At 46.9% G+C, this 12,909-nt stretch overlaps 1 protein-coding gene and 1 long non-coding RNA gene across 3 annotated transcripts in view; one reads left to right on the forward strand and one right to left on the reverse strand.

Moving 5' to 3' along the window:
* The window catches only part of KIZ (kizuna centrosomal protein), a 132,744-nt gene extending 120,375 nt beyond the window's left edge, over positions 1 to 12,369 (forward strand). For both annotated transcript variants that reach the window (XM_025876919.2, XM_073878465.1), the window contains 2 exons: positions 9,834 to 9,877; positions 12,211 to 12,369. In XM_025876919.2, the coding sequence (XP_025732704.2) occupies positions 9,834 to 9,877; positions 12,211 to 12,323 (157 nt within the window). In that variant the 3' untranslated portion in view covers positions 12,324 to 12,369. The remainder of the gene's footprint in view (positions 1 to 9,833; positions 9,878 to 12,210) is intronic.
* LOC141370237 (uncharacterized) lies at positions 1,763 to 8,163 on the reverse strand. Its single transcript, XR_012374125.1, has 3 exons — positions 8,038 to 8,163; positions 4,155 to 4,244; positions 1,763 to 1,934 (listed from the first exon to the last, which is right to left on the reverse strand). It is a non-coding gene; the product is annotated as an uncharacterized lncRNA (long non-coding RNA).
* Positions 12,370 to 12,909: the final 540 nt, after the last annotated feature.

Here is a 12,909-nt window from a genome sequence, read left to right on the forward strand (position 1 = left end):
CTTCTAAGGGTAGTGAATTTAATACTTTAAATTTAAATTTAATACTTTAAAGGTAGTGAATTCTACAGGTAGTTTCGGGGCTTCCTATATCATTTGGCTCAATAACACATGCTGTAGTTGTTAAAGATTGTTAAAAGTGCTCTTTTCCATTATATCTTAGGGGCATGAAAAGGCTCAATTCTTCTTTAACTTGTCTTTATAGGTATACATGCTTGAGGCAGTTTTAAAATACATTTAGAAAGCAGCTGGGCCCCAAGAACATTTCCTCAGGCTTGTGTCTGTATTTCACTAAAGTAAATTCACACTGTCTTCCCCCTTCATTCTGAGTCAAGGACCTATCGTTCCTGCATGAAATTAATTTTCTAAATAAATTACAAGTCATCTCATCACCCCCTTTAAGAAGGAAAAAAAAAAGGTCTTCAAGGAACCTTTGGTTCTAGACCCTTGATAATAATCCAGTGATGAAAAGGCCTGGGCGTTGAGTGTTTGGGTTTGGCATGCTGTTTGTCACGGCGTGGTTCCTGTGCTGGGTTTGGTGTTGTCAGTACAGCACCCTGGGCTTTGGAGAGCTCTGGGTTTGCTGTTTGCTCCTGGATTCACTGAAATTTCTTAGAGGCTTACATTTAAGGATCCCACTTACTGCAGTCACTCCTTGTGCTTTATTGCTTTTACAAGTGGTCTCGAAACCCAGTACTTCAGAATAAACATAACAGTGCAGTGCTGCTGCAGCACTTTTAAAAATTCTTCTTTGCTCTATTTTGTCAGTGAGCTGATGAGCAACCTCAAAAAAAAAAAAAAAAAGACCCCGCTGGACCTTAAAAAAAAGGGGGGGGGCCTCCTCTGATGTCCTAGAGACAATAATTATGATGTGCTAGTTAAGCCCAAACTACAGCTGAGGGATTTTACTTTAAAGCAGCGGCTTGGGTGCAAAAATGCATTTATAGCTCTTTGTCTGCACCTCATTATGTGTGGGCCTGATTCATTAAGTAATTGGTTTGCAGTTGTTTACATGAGTATTAAGGCCTTCTTTTCAGCCGCCTTTGAGAGATACATTGTGCAAATGTTGCCTGTGATGAATGCAGAATGAGGGCCAGAGGGTCCGTCCTATTGGCTAAACAGTGCACTCTGTTGAAAAGCCAGAGAAAGGGATTGGGTGCTGCTTTGCATAGCAATGACTTTCTTAATAAGCGTTACAGATTAATACACACAAGCTATAAAAGATGCAAAGAGATACTCTTAGCACATTTATACATGCTCATTTCATTGTGATGGTGGTGGGATCCGGGTGCTTTCATATTCCGTTTTTCAGAGCAGCAGCTTCAGTGCATGAGCCGTAATAGAATCCGATGTTTATTGTATTATAAATCACGGGCAAGTAGGCAGATCGGCAACAGTTTATTATTAAAGATTCTTTCAGTGTAAATCTTTTTCTACCATTGTATTTGCTTCAGCAAAATCATTTTGTGGTTGAGTGGGGATGAAAGGCATAATGTACGAAGGAGTGAGTCCTAATAGGAAGCCGTTCTCCGAGTAAAGACCACTTGTTCTCTTTTGTTCAGGGGTGCATGCCAGAGCTTCCTCTCCTCCGCAAACATTGTCTCGCTTTACCTTCCCCAGGAAGCGGTTTTCGTGCTCCGGGATCCATTTATTCAATGGAGAGTATATTTTAACAGCCTGCCATGTAACTTCAGTTTACCGACTGGATCGAGATAACATTTTAGGGAAAGAAAAGGATGTGTGCTTGCAGCATAATTGCCTGGGGGAAAGGTAGCAGAAGTCACCCAGGGACGGCACCCTGGCAGGGCCGCTGTGGGTGGCATTCTGTGCCCACCCTGCAGCCACAGGCGTGGCCAGTGGAGGGCGCCAGGCTGCAGCTGATGCTCTGGTGGGGACCATGGTGTCTCTCTTCTTGCCTGGTCACTGTGCCATTTTCCCTTGGGATAATACAAAGATCACAAGGAATCAGTACCAGTGAAATAAAAATGGAGTTTTCCTGAAAGTCCTCTAGGTTCTATTAAAGCCCCCATTCTCCGTCTCTGGCTAAACAAATCTGCATTCTCCTTAAATGCTATTGAATAAGCAGCTGCCTAAATATCCTACATGTTTCTCCTCACAAACCCACATACTTTATTTTTTCTACACAGAGCATGGAAGAACAGTCACTTGCTTGACTAGGTGAGTTAACAAGTTGACCCCAGGCAGCTAAAAAAAAATGGCATTTGCTGCAGGGTGCCTGGCTAACCATCAGGGGGCGCTCGGACTTTGTCAAATTAAAACTGTGTTGGCCTTCAGTCTGCTCTTAAAACTTAAAATTAGTATTTACAGAGATTTGTTGGCATACTCGTGGGCTTTTTTTTTCCTTTCTGAATTATTTTATGCCTTCTATTTTTCAGAAATATATGTCTCTTCTGAGGAAAATTCTAGCTGAAGATGCTATTTGAGACATTTTAACACTGATTCTAGCTAGCAATCAAATCATTAAAAATTAGATTCAGAGTTTAGAGACCACATCTTCTCATTAGATAGTTATTTTCAGTCTTAGAGTAAGAGCCTAGAACTGGAAGGGCACTTCCCACTAGGAGCCCCTCCTCATTGTCCCCAACACCATAGACCCTGCCCTCAGCAGGATCCTAAGAGTCTCATTGCCAGACTCCACTAACATGACCTCGAAGTCATGATAACTTGGGTAGTTTGTTAACAGGCTGTGGACACTTTTTTTCCTTTAAAACAATGATATTGACCATGAGATTGAGAGTCATTGTGTTACTAATATTAGGACATCCCCCAGGTCTGACTGTTTTCCAGATTCCTCCTCCTACAGGGCCAAGAATTGAGTGTCTGACACCCTAGCCTGACTATTGTACATCTGCTGCTGAACCCTCAAGGGTTCCCATTGCCCACACCCCCACTCAAGCACTGCGTGTCCTTTCGTCTGCAGTGGCCCCCAGCCTGTTCCTGCATATCCCTGTGCCCACTGGACAGCCTCATGTCATGCCCTCATACAACCTGCTGGGTCATGTGCCCCAGCTTCTAGTCCTGCTCTTTTGCCAGAATGCTTCTGCCCCCACTCTTTCACCTGGCCGATGCCTACTAGACTGTCAAGGCTTAATTATTAACCTTCTAAAAGTTTCCTAAGAGGATCTGGTCATACACCCGTCCTGTGGCCCCATGGCTATTTCTCGCATCATCTGTAGCATAGGGGTGGTAGCAAATTGCAGGTACCTTGCCCCCACTGTGAGCTCCTCACTGGGGCATGGGGGGCTTTTCTCAGTCACCAGTGCTCAATAACCACTGGACTTGCTGAGTGAGTGAACATCTGTATACAGCTCCACCATTCACTCAAGCATTTGTCTTAGATGCCCTCACCTCTGGGCAGCATCACATACCCCAGCCGCAGGGAATCATGCACTCCCCGAAGGTCTCTGCACGAGCGTGTGGAAGAGGGAAGGCCGGGGGCACATGCACGTTTCCCAAGGGAGACTCTTGCAGTCAACTTTGACTGCATGTGCTCTGCTCGCACACTCTGCATTTGGCTTCCAGGGAGCACATGGGTGTGCACAGAGTGCCTTCCTGGGGTCCTTGCCTGACTGCCATCCTGTCTGTTGGGGAAAGGATGTCTGGCTCCTGGCCCTGAATTTGACAAGGGCTTGTGGGGTCTTGGCACATGTTGGGAGCCTGGATGTTGCCCCCTAATTCTGTTGCCATCAGTTCTCAGCCCACCCCACAGTTGACTTCTTTGGCTTGTGTCACAGTTCTTATTTTGGTGTCTGTCTCCCCACTGGAGCATGAGAGGCCCAGGCAGAATCAATTATGTCTTGTTTGTGCTGCAGCCCCAGCACAGAGCAGATGTGTAGTGTCACCTGTATGGGATTTATGAGAGAGTGAACGAGTGAGTGAGCCAACAAATGAACAACCCATTGCAGATGAGATGCTCAGCCCACCTGCGTGTGCCAGGCCCGCCAGAGGCAGTCTCTTCCCCCAGGCCTCTCACCCCACCAGGCTCCTCGAGGAGGAGACTTCATGTATCTCAGGACTGTTTCCTTTCAGTCTGTCCCCAGACTTTCCCTTTCTTGGTCACTGTGCCAGAGGACCTGTCACCTCTGCTTAGACCCCGTGACTGCACATCACTAAACCAAGCACATGCCCTTGTTCACCCGAAAGCTGCGACCCTGTGGCAGGGCCACTCCCCGAGGCCTGCTGTACCCAGGCTGTTGAGCACGATTGTCTCGAAGCTTACCAGGACACTGCAAGGAAGGCAGAAAATGGATGCTCAGAGAAGTAGGGAACTTGCCCAGGGCCTCACAGGGAACGGAGTTGAGCACGGCGGGGTAGAGGCTGTCTGGCCCCAGAGTTGACGCTGTCTCCCATCAGCAGTCCCGCACTGGGACAGGGACCAGCTGTCCCAACCTAGGTTCTCCCCACCCTGCTGTGTGCCCACTTCTCACCTGTTCCTCTGGGGACAGGTGTTGGCAACGTGTGCCTTTGGGAAGTGTCAGTGCACCGGGAGGAGCTCTGTCCCACTTCTGCCCCTCCATCTGCTGGTTCTGTGAGTCTTGGGACACATCCCTCACTCAGCCTCTCTGGGCCCCACTACCCAGACGGTGAAAGCGCTGGATTGATAATCCATAAACGCTCTGCTATAATTTCATAATAGATTTCCTAGAAACTCATAGGTGTTCTACATCTCATTTTTGTCTCTACTTGTTGGTTCCACAAAGCAAAACTTCATGTTTACAATAGGTCTTGTCATCTGTGTTGATGTTGACTGTGTTGACTAAGTAACTGTTTCTAGCTATGTTAGCCTTTTGCTTCTATAAAATGAACATTTGACACACATAATTTCAGCTATTTCTTTAACACTCTGTGTCGCCATGGTTGCATACGTAGGTGTCAGGTGCTGCTCTTACACTAGAACCTGGTAAGACCCTGGCCAGCCTTAACTTCTTAAGTTCAGCAAGGATGAGCACAGAGTTGTTCTAATCTGGTTTATCAATGGCAGGGGAATTGATAAACAATTACTGAAATGCCTCATAAAATAAGACAATGTGATGGACAGACAGAGGGAAGCTATGTGATAAAGCCAATATGGCAACAAGTAAACAATTGAGGATGCCCTTCATGGGTACATGGTTTTCACTGTATAGGTAAGGGGAGAAATTGCCAAACTACTGGGAAATTCTGCAGAACGTAGAAGTAAAGTCTAAAGTCAACTTCTAGGGAAAAAAGTCAAGTCTGCTATTTTGGATTCCAAGAGTTACCCATGAAAGACCATGCAGGGGAAAGGCAGGCCCTTCAGTGGGCTGCAAGTATGGCACGCATCACCCATGCAACAGGCTTGGTGCACTGTGGCTCCAGGGCCAAGTCCGGGCCTGGCCAGTGCATGATCCTGTACAGCCAGCAGGCTAAGAGTGGTCTTTACATTTTTAAGTGGTTGGGGGAAATCCAAAGAAGACTAATGTTGCGTGAAAGTCCTATGAAATTCAAATTTTAGTGCCTGTCGGTGAGGTTGAATTGTAATACAGCCTCGTCTACCAATTTACATGCCGACCATGGCTGTTATCATGCCACAACCACAGAAGTGAGCAGTTGTGACTGAGATGATATGGCCCACAACGCCCAAGCCATTTGCTCTCTGGTTCTTCACAGCAAACCTATGCCAACCTGAGCTTGATAAGACGGAAATGTTCCTTCCATGCTCTCGGGGAAGATGAAGCAGTCAGATTCCAAGCACGTGTGATGGACTGTGGTGACCCTGTCTCATGGCCTATAAGACTAACTCTTCCATTTCTTATGCTTTCCGAAGTGAAAAAATTTGTTTCTTTTATTTGTTATAATAGCTAAACAAGTTGGCTATGTCCAGTTTTCCAGGGAAAGTTCTCCCATCATGCCCACTGGCCTCATCTGAGCTTTACACATTAGGTGCAGCTTCGAAAGAACTGTTGACCCGAAGAACTGTGTGTGTGATTCAAATCAACTTTGGGGTGGGTTTCCCACAGGGAAAAATAATTGCCCCAAAGATATGGGGATAGAGTAAGAAACACCTGGAAGCATTATCCACTTTTCTCAGTGGGTGAACTACACACATTTAGTTCTGCAACATAATTTTTGCACATTTCTAGTAAGAAACGTGAACAACCTGATTCTGAAGTCCCATAAGTAGAAAACCTGCAAATCAAATACTGTGTCAGCAAATATTGGTCAGGTGTCTTTAAGCAGGGCCCTACTCTTTTCATTCCATACATAATCCCTGAGCACCCTTGCAAAGCACTGGGTCACCCAGGTGAGCCAAAACAGGTATGGTCGCTCACAGAGCTCACACTCTAGAGGGGGAGTGATTACACATGTGTTAGTTACACAGATGCATGTGAAACAGCAGCTGGGATGAGGACTCAGTGGTGGCGGTGGGGGATGGGAGGGATGGGGAGGCTGTAGCAGAAGGAGCCAGCCAAATCTGGGGATCAGCCTTGGAGGTGCTGTTCAGGATTTAGAGTTTTTTGCCAAGAAACAATGGGAAGGCATCGAGGGGCTTTAGCGAGGAAGTGCAGTGATTAGGTTTGTGTTTCGACAAGTTCACTCTTGCTTCCGAGTGGAAAATGGAGCATAGGGGACATGGTGTTTGTGGTATCACCAGCTAGGGGCTGTTACAAATTCCAGGCAAGAGATGCTGGTGTAGCTGGCTGGTAGCAGCATTGCAGAGGGAAGAGCGAGGACTTCAGGAAGTACTGGGAAGTACATTGGCGGGACCTAGGGTCTGATTGGGTGCAGGAGGACACAGGAGGGCACAGGAGTGGAAAGGGTTGGGGAGGGAGCAGAGGGTCCAGGTGCCGTTGGCTGAGACAGGAGGGGCCTGGCCTGGCAGGGGAAGGGAACCACACTGGAGAGATTGTGAATTTGGTCGTGGATGGGCATGTTGACCACAAGGCACTTTGGAGACAGCCAAGTAGAGCTAGCACATGAGCACTGGCCATGTTTCTGGAGCTCAGAGAAGTGGCCGGGGCCATCGGGATCTGGCCTGCGCTCACCGGCTACCACATCCCACCACATTCTCCTCCTCCATCCCGGCCTGTGAGGTCTGCTCCAGCTTTCAGTGCAGAATCCAGGAGGTGTCCTGCCTTCTCAGGGATCCTGCAGCCACCCATCACCCACCCTGTGCTCGCAGTTCTCCCAGCCCTTGGCGCTCTTGCCCATTCCCCCTGCAGCTCTCATTACTTGGATTACAGCTGGAAAATTACTGCTCTCTACCCCACCAGCATTGTCACAATCCGCCTCTGCCCCTGGCATCTGGACCAGTGTCCTCATGAAATGGGAACTAGGTAAACAGTAGACAGACAACCCAGTAGTTGCATTTAGTGTGTGTGTGTGTGTGTGTGTGTGTTGGGGGTGCAGCTAGGACTTCATGTCAGATGGACCCATGTGGGTCCCTGCTGCCTCCGTGGCTGCTGGTGAGCACCAGGCCCTCTCAGGTGGCCGTGGGGCTGCCCCCTCTGCTTGGGGAAATAGCTGCAGGCTGCTAGGTGGTTGTGGCAGAGCATGAAACAGGCACCAAGTTTAAAGGAAGCATTGACAGATATTGAGCCTAGAAAAATGATACCTGAGTGGAGCTTATTTTACAGGAAAAAAAAAAACAACAAACCCATAAATTACAGCAGCTATGGCAAACAGCAGGTTTTAAGCCATATGTTAGCCATAGGGAGGGAGAAGATGAGTTCACAGGGTTTCCTGTGTCAAAAGGACCAGGATCCCGGCCAGAGCAGGAACTGTGCACGTTGGCGTCTGTCTTTTCTTCATTCTACTCATCTAAAAGGCTGGACAGAATCTGTTTTAATAAAATAATCTGTAAATGTGAATGCCAGCGAATACCTTGGCAAGAGCACATTGCTAGGTATGAGATGCCTAGATGCTAGCATTTTGTGCTACCCAGAAGCCTACACATCGGTGTCCAGGATACTTGTGTTTTTCTCTACCATGCCTTAGTATATTCATTTAAGTATGCTGAGAGTTTATCCTGAACTCCCTTGTTAAGCTGTTAAGGATTACCATCACTGGCTTGACAGAGATGAGTCTTAACTTCCTCAGCAGCTTCTTGTGTCCCCTCCTGGATTCTCTACTTCAAGTATTTTACTTGTAGCTTGTCTCAAAGTGCCAAAGCTTTGCCCGTTCGTGTTTCTGAGAGGGCTGTTGATGGGAGGTCAGTGCTCTGCCTCACTGACCATGTGCTCGTTGTTCAGCACTGTGGGCGGCACCCACGGGGAGCAGTCTGACCTGGTCTCTGCAGAGCAAGCAGGGAATATACTCAGGGGCCCTGTGATTCTGTCACAATAGGGACCCACCCACCAAAGCATCAGCAAATACCTCTGGCTGCCGCAGTCCTTACATTTTCTTCTTGCTATTAAGATTTGGGGAGTACGAAAGAAGACATCCAAATGGCCAACAGACACATGAAAAAGTGCTCAACATCGCTCGGCATCAGAGAAATCCAAATCAAAACCTCAATGAGATACCACCTCACACCAGTCAGAATGGCTAAAATTAACAAGTCAGGAAACGACAGATGTTAGCAGGGATGTGGAGAAAGGGGAACCCTCCTACACTGTTGGTGGGAATGCAGGCTGGTGCAACCACTCTGGAAAACAGTATGGAGGTGCCTCAAACAGTTGAAAATAGAGCTACCATACGATCCAGCAATTGCACTACTGGGTATTTACCCCAAAGATACAAATGTAGGGATCCGAAGGGGTACGTGCACCCCAATGTTTATAGCAGCAATGTCCACAATAGCCAAACTGTGGAAAGAGCCAAGATGTCCATTGACAGATGAATGGATAAAGAAGAAGTGGTATATATACACAATGGAATATTATGCAGCCATCAAAAGGAATGAGATCTTGCCATTTGCAACGATGTGGATGGAACTGGAGGGTGTTATGCTGAGTGAAATAAGCCAATCAGAGAAAGACATGTATCATATGACCTCACTGATATGAGGAATTCTTAATCTCAGGAAACAAACTGAGGGTTGCTGGAGTGGTGGGGGGTGGGAGGGATGGGGTGGCTGGGTGATAGACATTGGGGAGGATATGTGCTATGGTGAGCACTGTCTATTGTACAAGACTGTTGAATCACAGATCTGTACCTCTGAAATAATAGAACATATGTTAAGAAAAAAGAAAAAGAAGAAGATAGCAGGAGGGGAAGAATGAAGGGGAGTAAGTCGGAGGGGGAGATGAACCATGAGAGACTATGGACTCTGAAAAACAAACTGAGGGTTCTAGAGGGGAGGGGGGGATGGGTTAGACTGGTGATGGGTATTAAAGAAGGCACATTCTGCGTGGAGCACTGGGTGTTATGCACAAACAATCATGGAACACTACATCAAAAACTAATGATGTAATGTATGGTGATTAACATAACAATAAAAACTAATGTAATGTATGGTGATTAACATAACAATAAAAATTAAAGATTTGGGGAGTACGGGGGCGTGGGGGGCATGGGGGGGGCGCGCCTGGGTGGCTCAGATGGTTAAGCGTCTGCCTTCGGCTCAGGTCATGATCCCAACCCCACGTCAGGCTCCCGGCTCAGCGGGGAGTCTGCTTCTCCCTCTCCTTCTGCCGCTCCTCCTGTTCGTGCTCTGTCTCTCTCTCTCTCTCTATCTCTCTGTCTCAAACGAATAAATAAAATCTTTTAAAAAAAAGAAAAGACTTGGGGAACACGCATAAAATGCCTGGCCCTTCGGTGCACCACACATGCTTCTTTGCTGATGTGCTCATTGTAAAAATATCACTGTGTTCGTCACATTTTTTCAGGACTTAGGCTATTTCTTTATTTTTCAGGCATGAAAATGAAAAGAAATTAACTACCAATTTAGAGTCTAAAGGTAAGAGAGTTCATTTTGTGTTTTAACCGAGAGTTGGTGAGGACCTTTTATTTGTTTTCTGCACCCTCATGTAAGGGCTGTGACGGTGCCTGTGATCACAGAGGGGACCCCTGGGGTGGTGTAGTCTCTGAGGGGATCGGAAGGCTGCTCGAGGCACCATTCTTCAGTGACAGGGCTGGGACCTGACAACACACAGGGGTGCTGCAGGCCATGTGGCTCAGCATTCTAGTTTGCAAGTATGAATTTGCAGGGTATCCTGGCCTCTACATCCAACTGATTGCCAACAGTGGTATATTCTACCTATGAAATGTTTTTTGCCTCTGTCCCCAACCTCACAGCTAATGCCCCACAAGTACCCACTGCTCATGACATGACAGGGCTCCTTGACTGGTTTCCTCACATCCAGCCCCTCCCCAAGTCCTGATTGCCCTCCACCTGGCCACCAGCATCTAAAACTTCATTGAACCTTCTTACCTTCCTGGTGAAAAATTGCTAATGCCCCCCACTAAGTGCAGGATAGAGTCTATAACTTTCTCCCTTTGTGGTCTGGCCCTTCCCTTTTTTCCAGCTCAGTTCCTTCCAAGGTCTTGTCCTCTTCGGGTTGAGTCACAAGCAGCTTTTTCCAAATATAGGCATACCTCAGAGGTATTGCAGATTCGGTTCCAGACTACTGCAATAAAGCCAAATAAAATTTTTGGTCTCCCAGTGCCTATAAAAGTTGTGTTTACGCTATACTGTAGTCCCTTAAGTGTACAGCAGCATTATGTCTAAAAAAAAGTTAATTAACATTAATTAATTTAAAATATGTTAATTTAAAAATTATTAATTAAACACTTTGTTGCTAAAAGATGCTAACCGTCATCTGAGCTTTCAGCGAGTCATAATCACTGATCACAGGTCACTGTATGAAATATAATAATAACGGAAAAGCTGGGAATAATGAGGGAATTACCAAAATGTGACACAGAGACACAAGGTGAGCAAATGCTGTTGGAAAAATGGTGCCAATAGATTTGCCTGATGTACGGTTGCCACAGACCTTCCATTTGTAAAAAACACAATCTCTGCGAAGCACAGGAAAATGAGGTATGCCTGGACACCACAGTTGTACCTCTGTGCCTTTGCTCCTGCTGTTCCTTCCCTTTTCCTTAGCACCGTAAGCTCCTATTCAGCTTTGAAGCCCCAGCTCACAGGGAGAATTTCCTCCACCTTGCATGCCAACACTGTGGCATGTCCCCTGCAGAGCTTGGGCTCGCTCTACTCCTGTCAGCCTAGTCTCCCTCCCTAGTGATCGAGAGCATGGGTGTGAGTCTGACAACCCGGGTGGGACTGGTAGCTTGAACATCCATTAATGCTGTGATTGGGGCCAGTCTCCGCCTGTTTGCTCAGTAGATGGAGGCATTCCCAGGTTGGTACAAGGATGAAATGGGCCGGATATAAGAAGTCATCACAGAATGGCAGGCAGTGAGTGCCAAGGAGATATCGGTGGTCATGGAGATGGTCAGTGTAGCAGACCGTGTCCCCCCACATCCTGTCCGGCCGCCTTGGCGATCACAGCGCAGTTCTCAGAAGCGCCCATGGCCTTCAGCGGGGACAGGCAGCTCTGCACATCTGCCTCAGAGCTTTGTCTGGCCGCGGGAGCAGGCCCAGCCCCAGGGCCAGGGAGTAGATGCCCTGCTTGAGAATAAACCTCAACCAACAAGAAATGGAAGTTGGTCAGTGAATAACCCCATCTCCTTGCTCTTTGTTGGGACAGTTTGAGGAGAGTTCTGAGTTTCTCAGAGGGTGCCCTACAGGACTGAGCCCCCTTGTACACTGCCCGCCCCCTCATGAACACACCCTCTCTTGGCTTCCTCTCTTCTGCATTGCTCTTCCAGCCCCTCCCATTGTTCCCAGGATCACCTCCCAAGTAAACCAACTGCACCCACGGCCAGCTCTTCTTCCCCCGCGCCTTCCCTTCTCCTCTCTGCTCTTGTGGAGACCAGAGGGGATCAAAGTGCCAGAGCGGCTGAGCTGAGGCGGGCCCAGGCCTGATGAAACCCCCACCTAACCCTGCTTCTGTGGTAATCCTGGCCTTAAAGCCCCATCCTGCAGTAAGGAGCTGGGCACAACGAAAAGGGAAGGGAATATTCTGCAGTGTTTTCCATAAAAAACACTGAAATGTGTGAATTTGTGCAGTACTGACACGCATGCCAGATGCATCTGTCAGGTTCATCCCTTGGTGTCCCTGGTAGGCCTTTTGCAGGCCAGCGCTCTGATGAACCTGTCCGGCTGATGAAGGCCAGCTGTTCAGATGGAGAGATGTTAAATAGCTGCCTGGTTTTCTCTTCCAGCCTTCTGGGGTGAGTCTGATGACAGTAACTCAGAAATTGAAGCTGCGTTACGTCCTAGAAACCACAACACATCCGCTGATGATTTTGATGATTTTTATGATTTTTATGACTAATGAGCAGTAACAACTGTTGGAAATAAAGTCATCAAACAAACTAAAACCCTGTGTTCATATGTGATACCCTAAACAAACATGTCTTTTTAAGCTTTCTAATTGTTTGACGGGAAAATTTGGGACCGCATTGCTATTGAGGTGAAATTTTGTGGTGTGAACATAAACTAGCATATTCATTTGAAGTGCTATCAAAAAGCAAAGTGATGAATGCAGTGCCCATCAAAATTCAAGTTGGTTTCTTTGTGGAAATTGACAAGGTGATCCTAAAATTCATGTGGAAATCCAAGGGAACTAGAATAGCTAAAACAGTCTTGAGAAAGAGCACCAGAGCTGGAGTACTCACGCTTCCCAATTTTGAAACTTACTTAAAAACTGTAGTAATTGAGACAGTGTGGGACTGGAATAGACATATAGATCAATGAAATATTGATTTATATATAATCTAGATAAACCGGAAATAAATCCTCACATATATGGTCACTTAATTTCTGACAAAGGCATCAAATCATTCAATGGGAAGAGAATGATCTTTTCCACAAAGGGTGCTGGGACCATTGGATAGCCACCTGAAAATGAATGAAGTTCA

Source organism: Callorhinus ursinus, unplaced genomic scaffold, assembly GCF_003265705.2.
Source record: "Callorhinus ursinus isolate GAN/ISIS: 27379988/994484 unplaced genomic scaffold, GSC_fseal_2.0 scaffold29, whole genome shotgun sequence".
In the NCBI taxonomy this organism is placed as follows: Eukaryota; Metazoa; Chordata; class Mammalia; order Carnivora; family Otariidae; genus Callorhinus; species Callorhinus ursinus.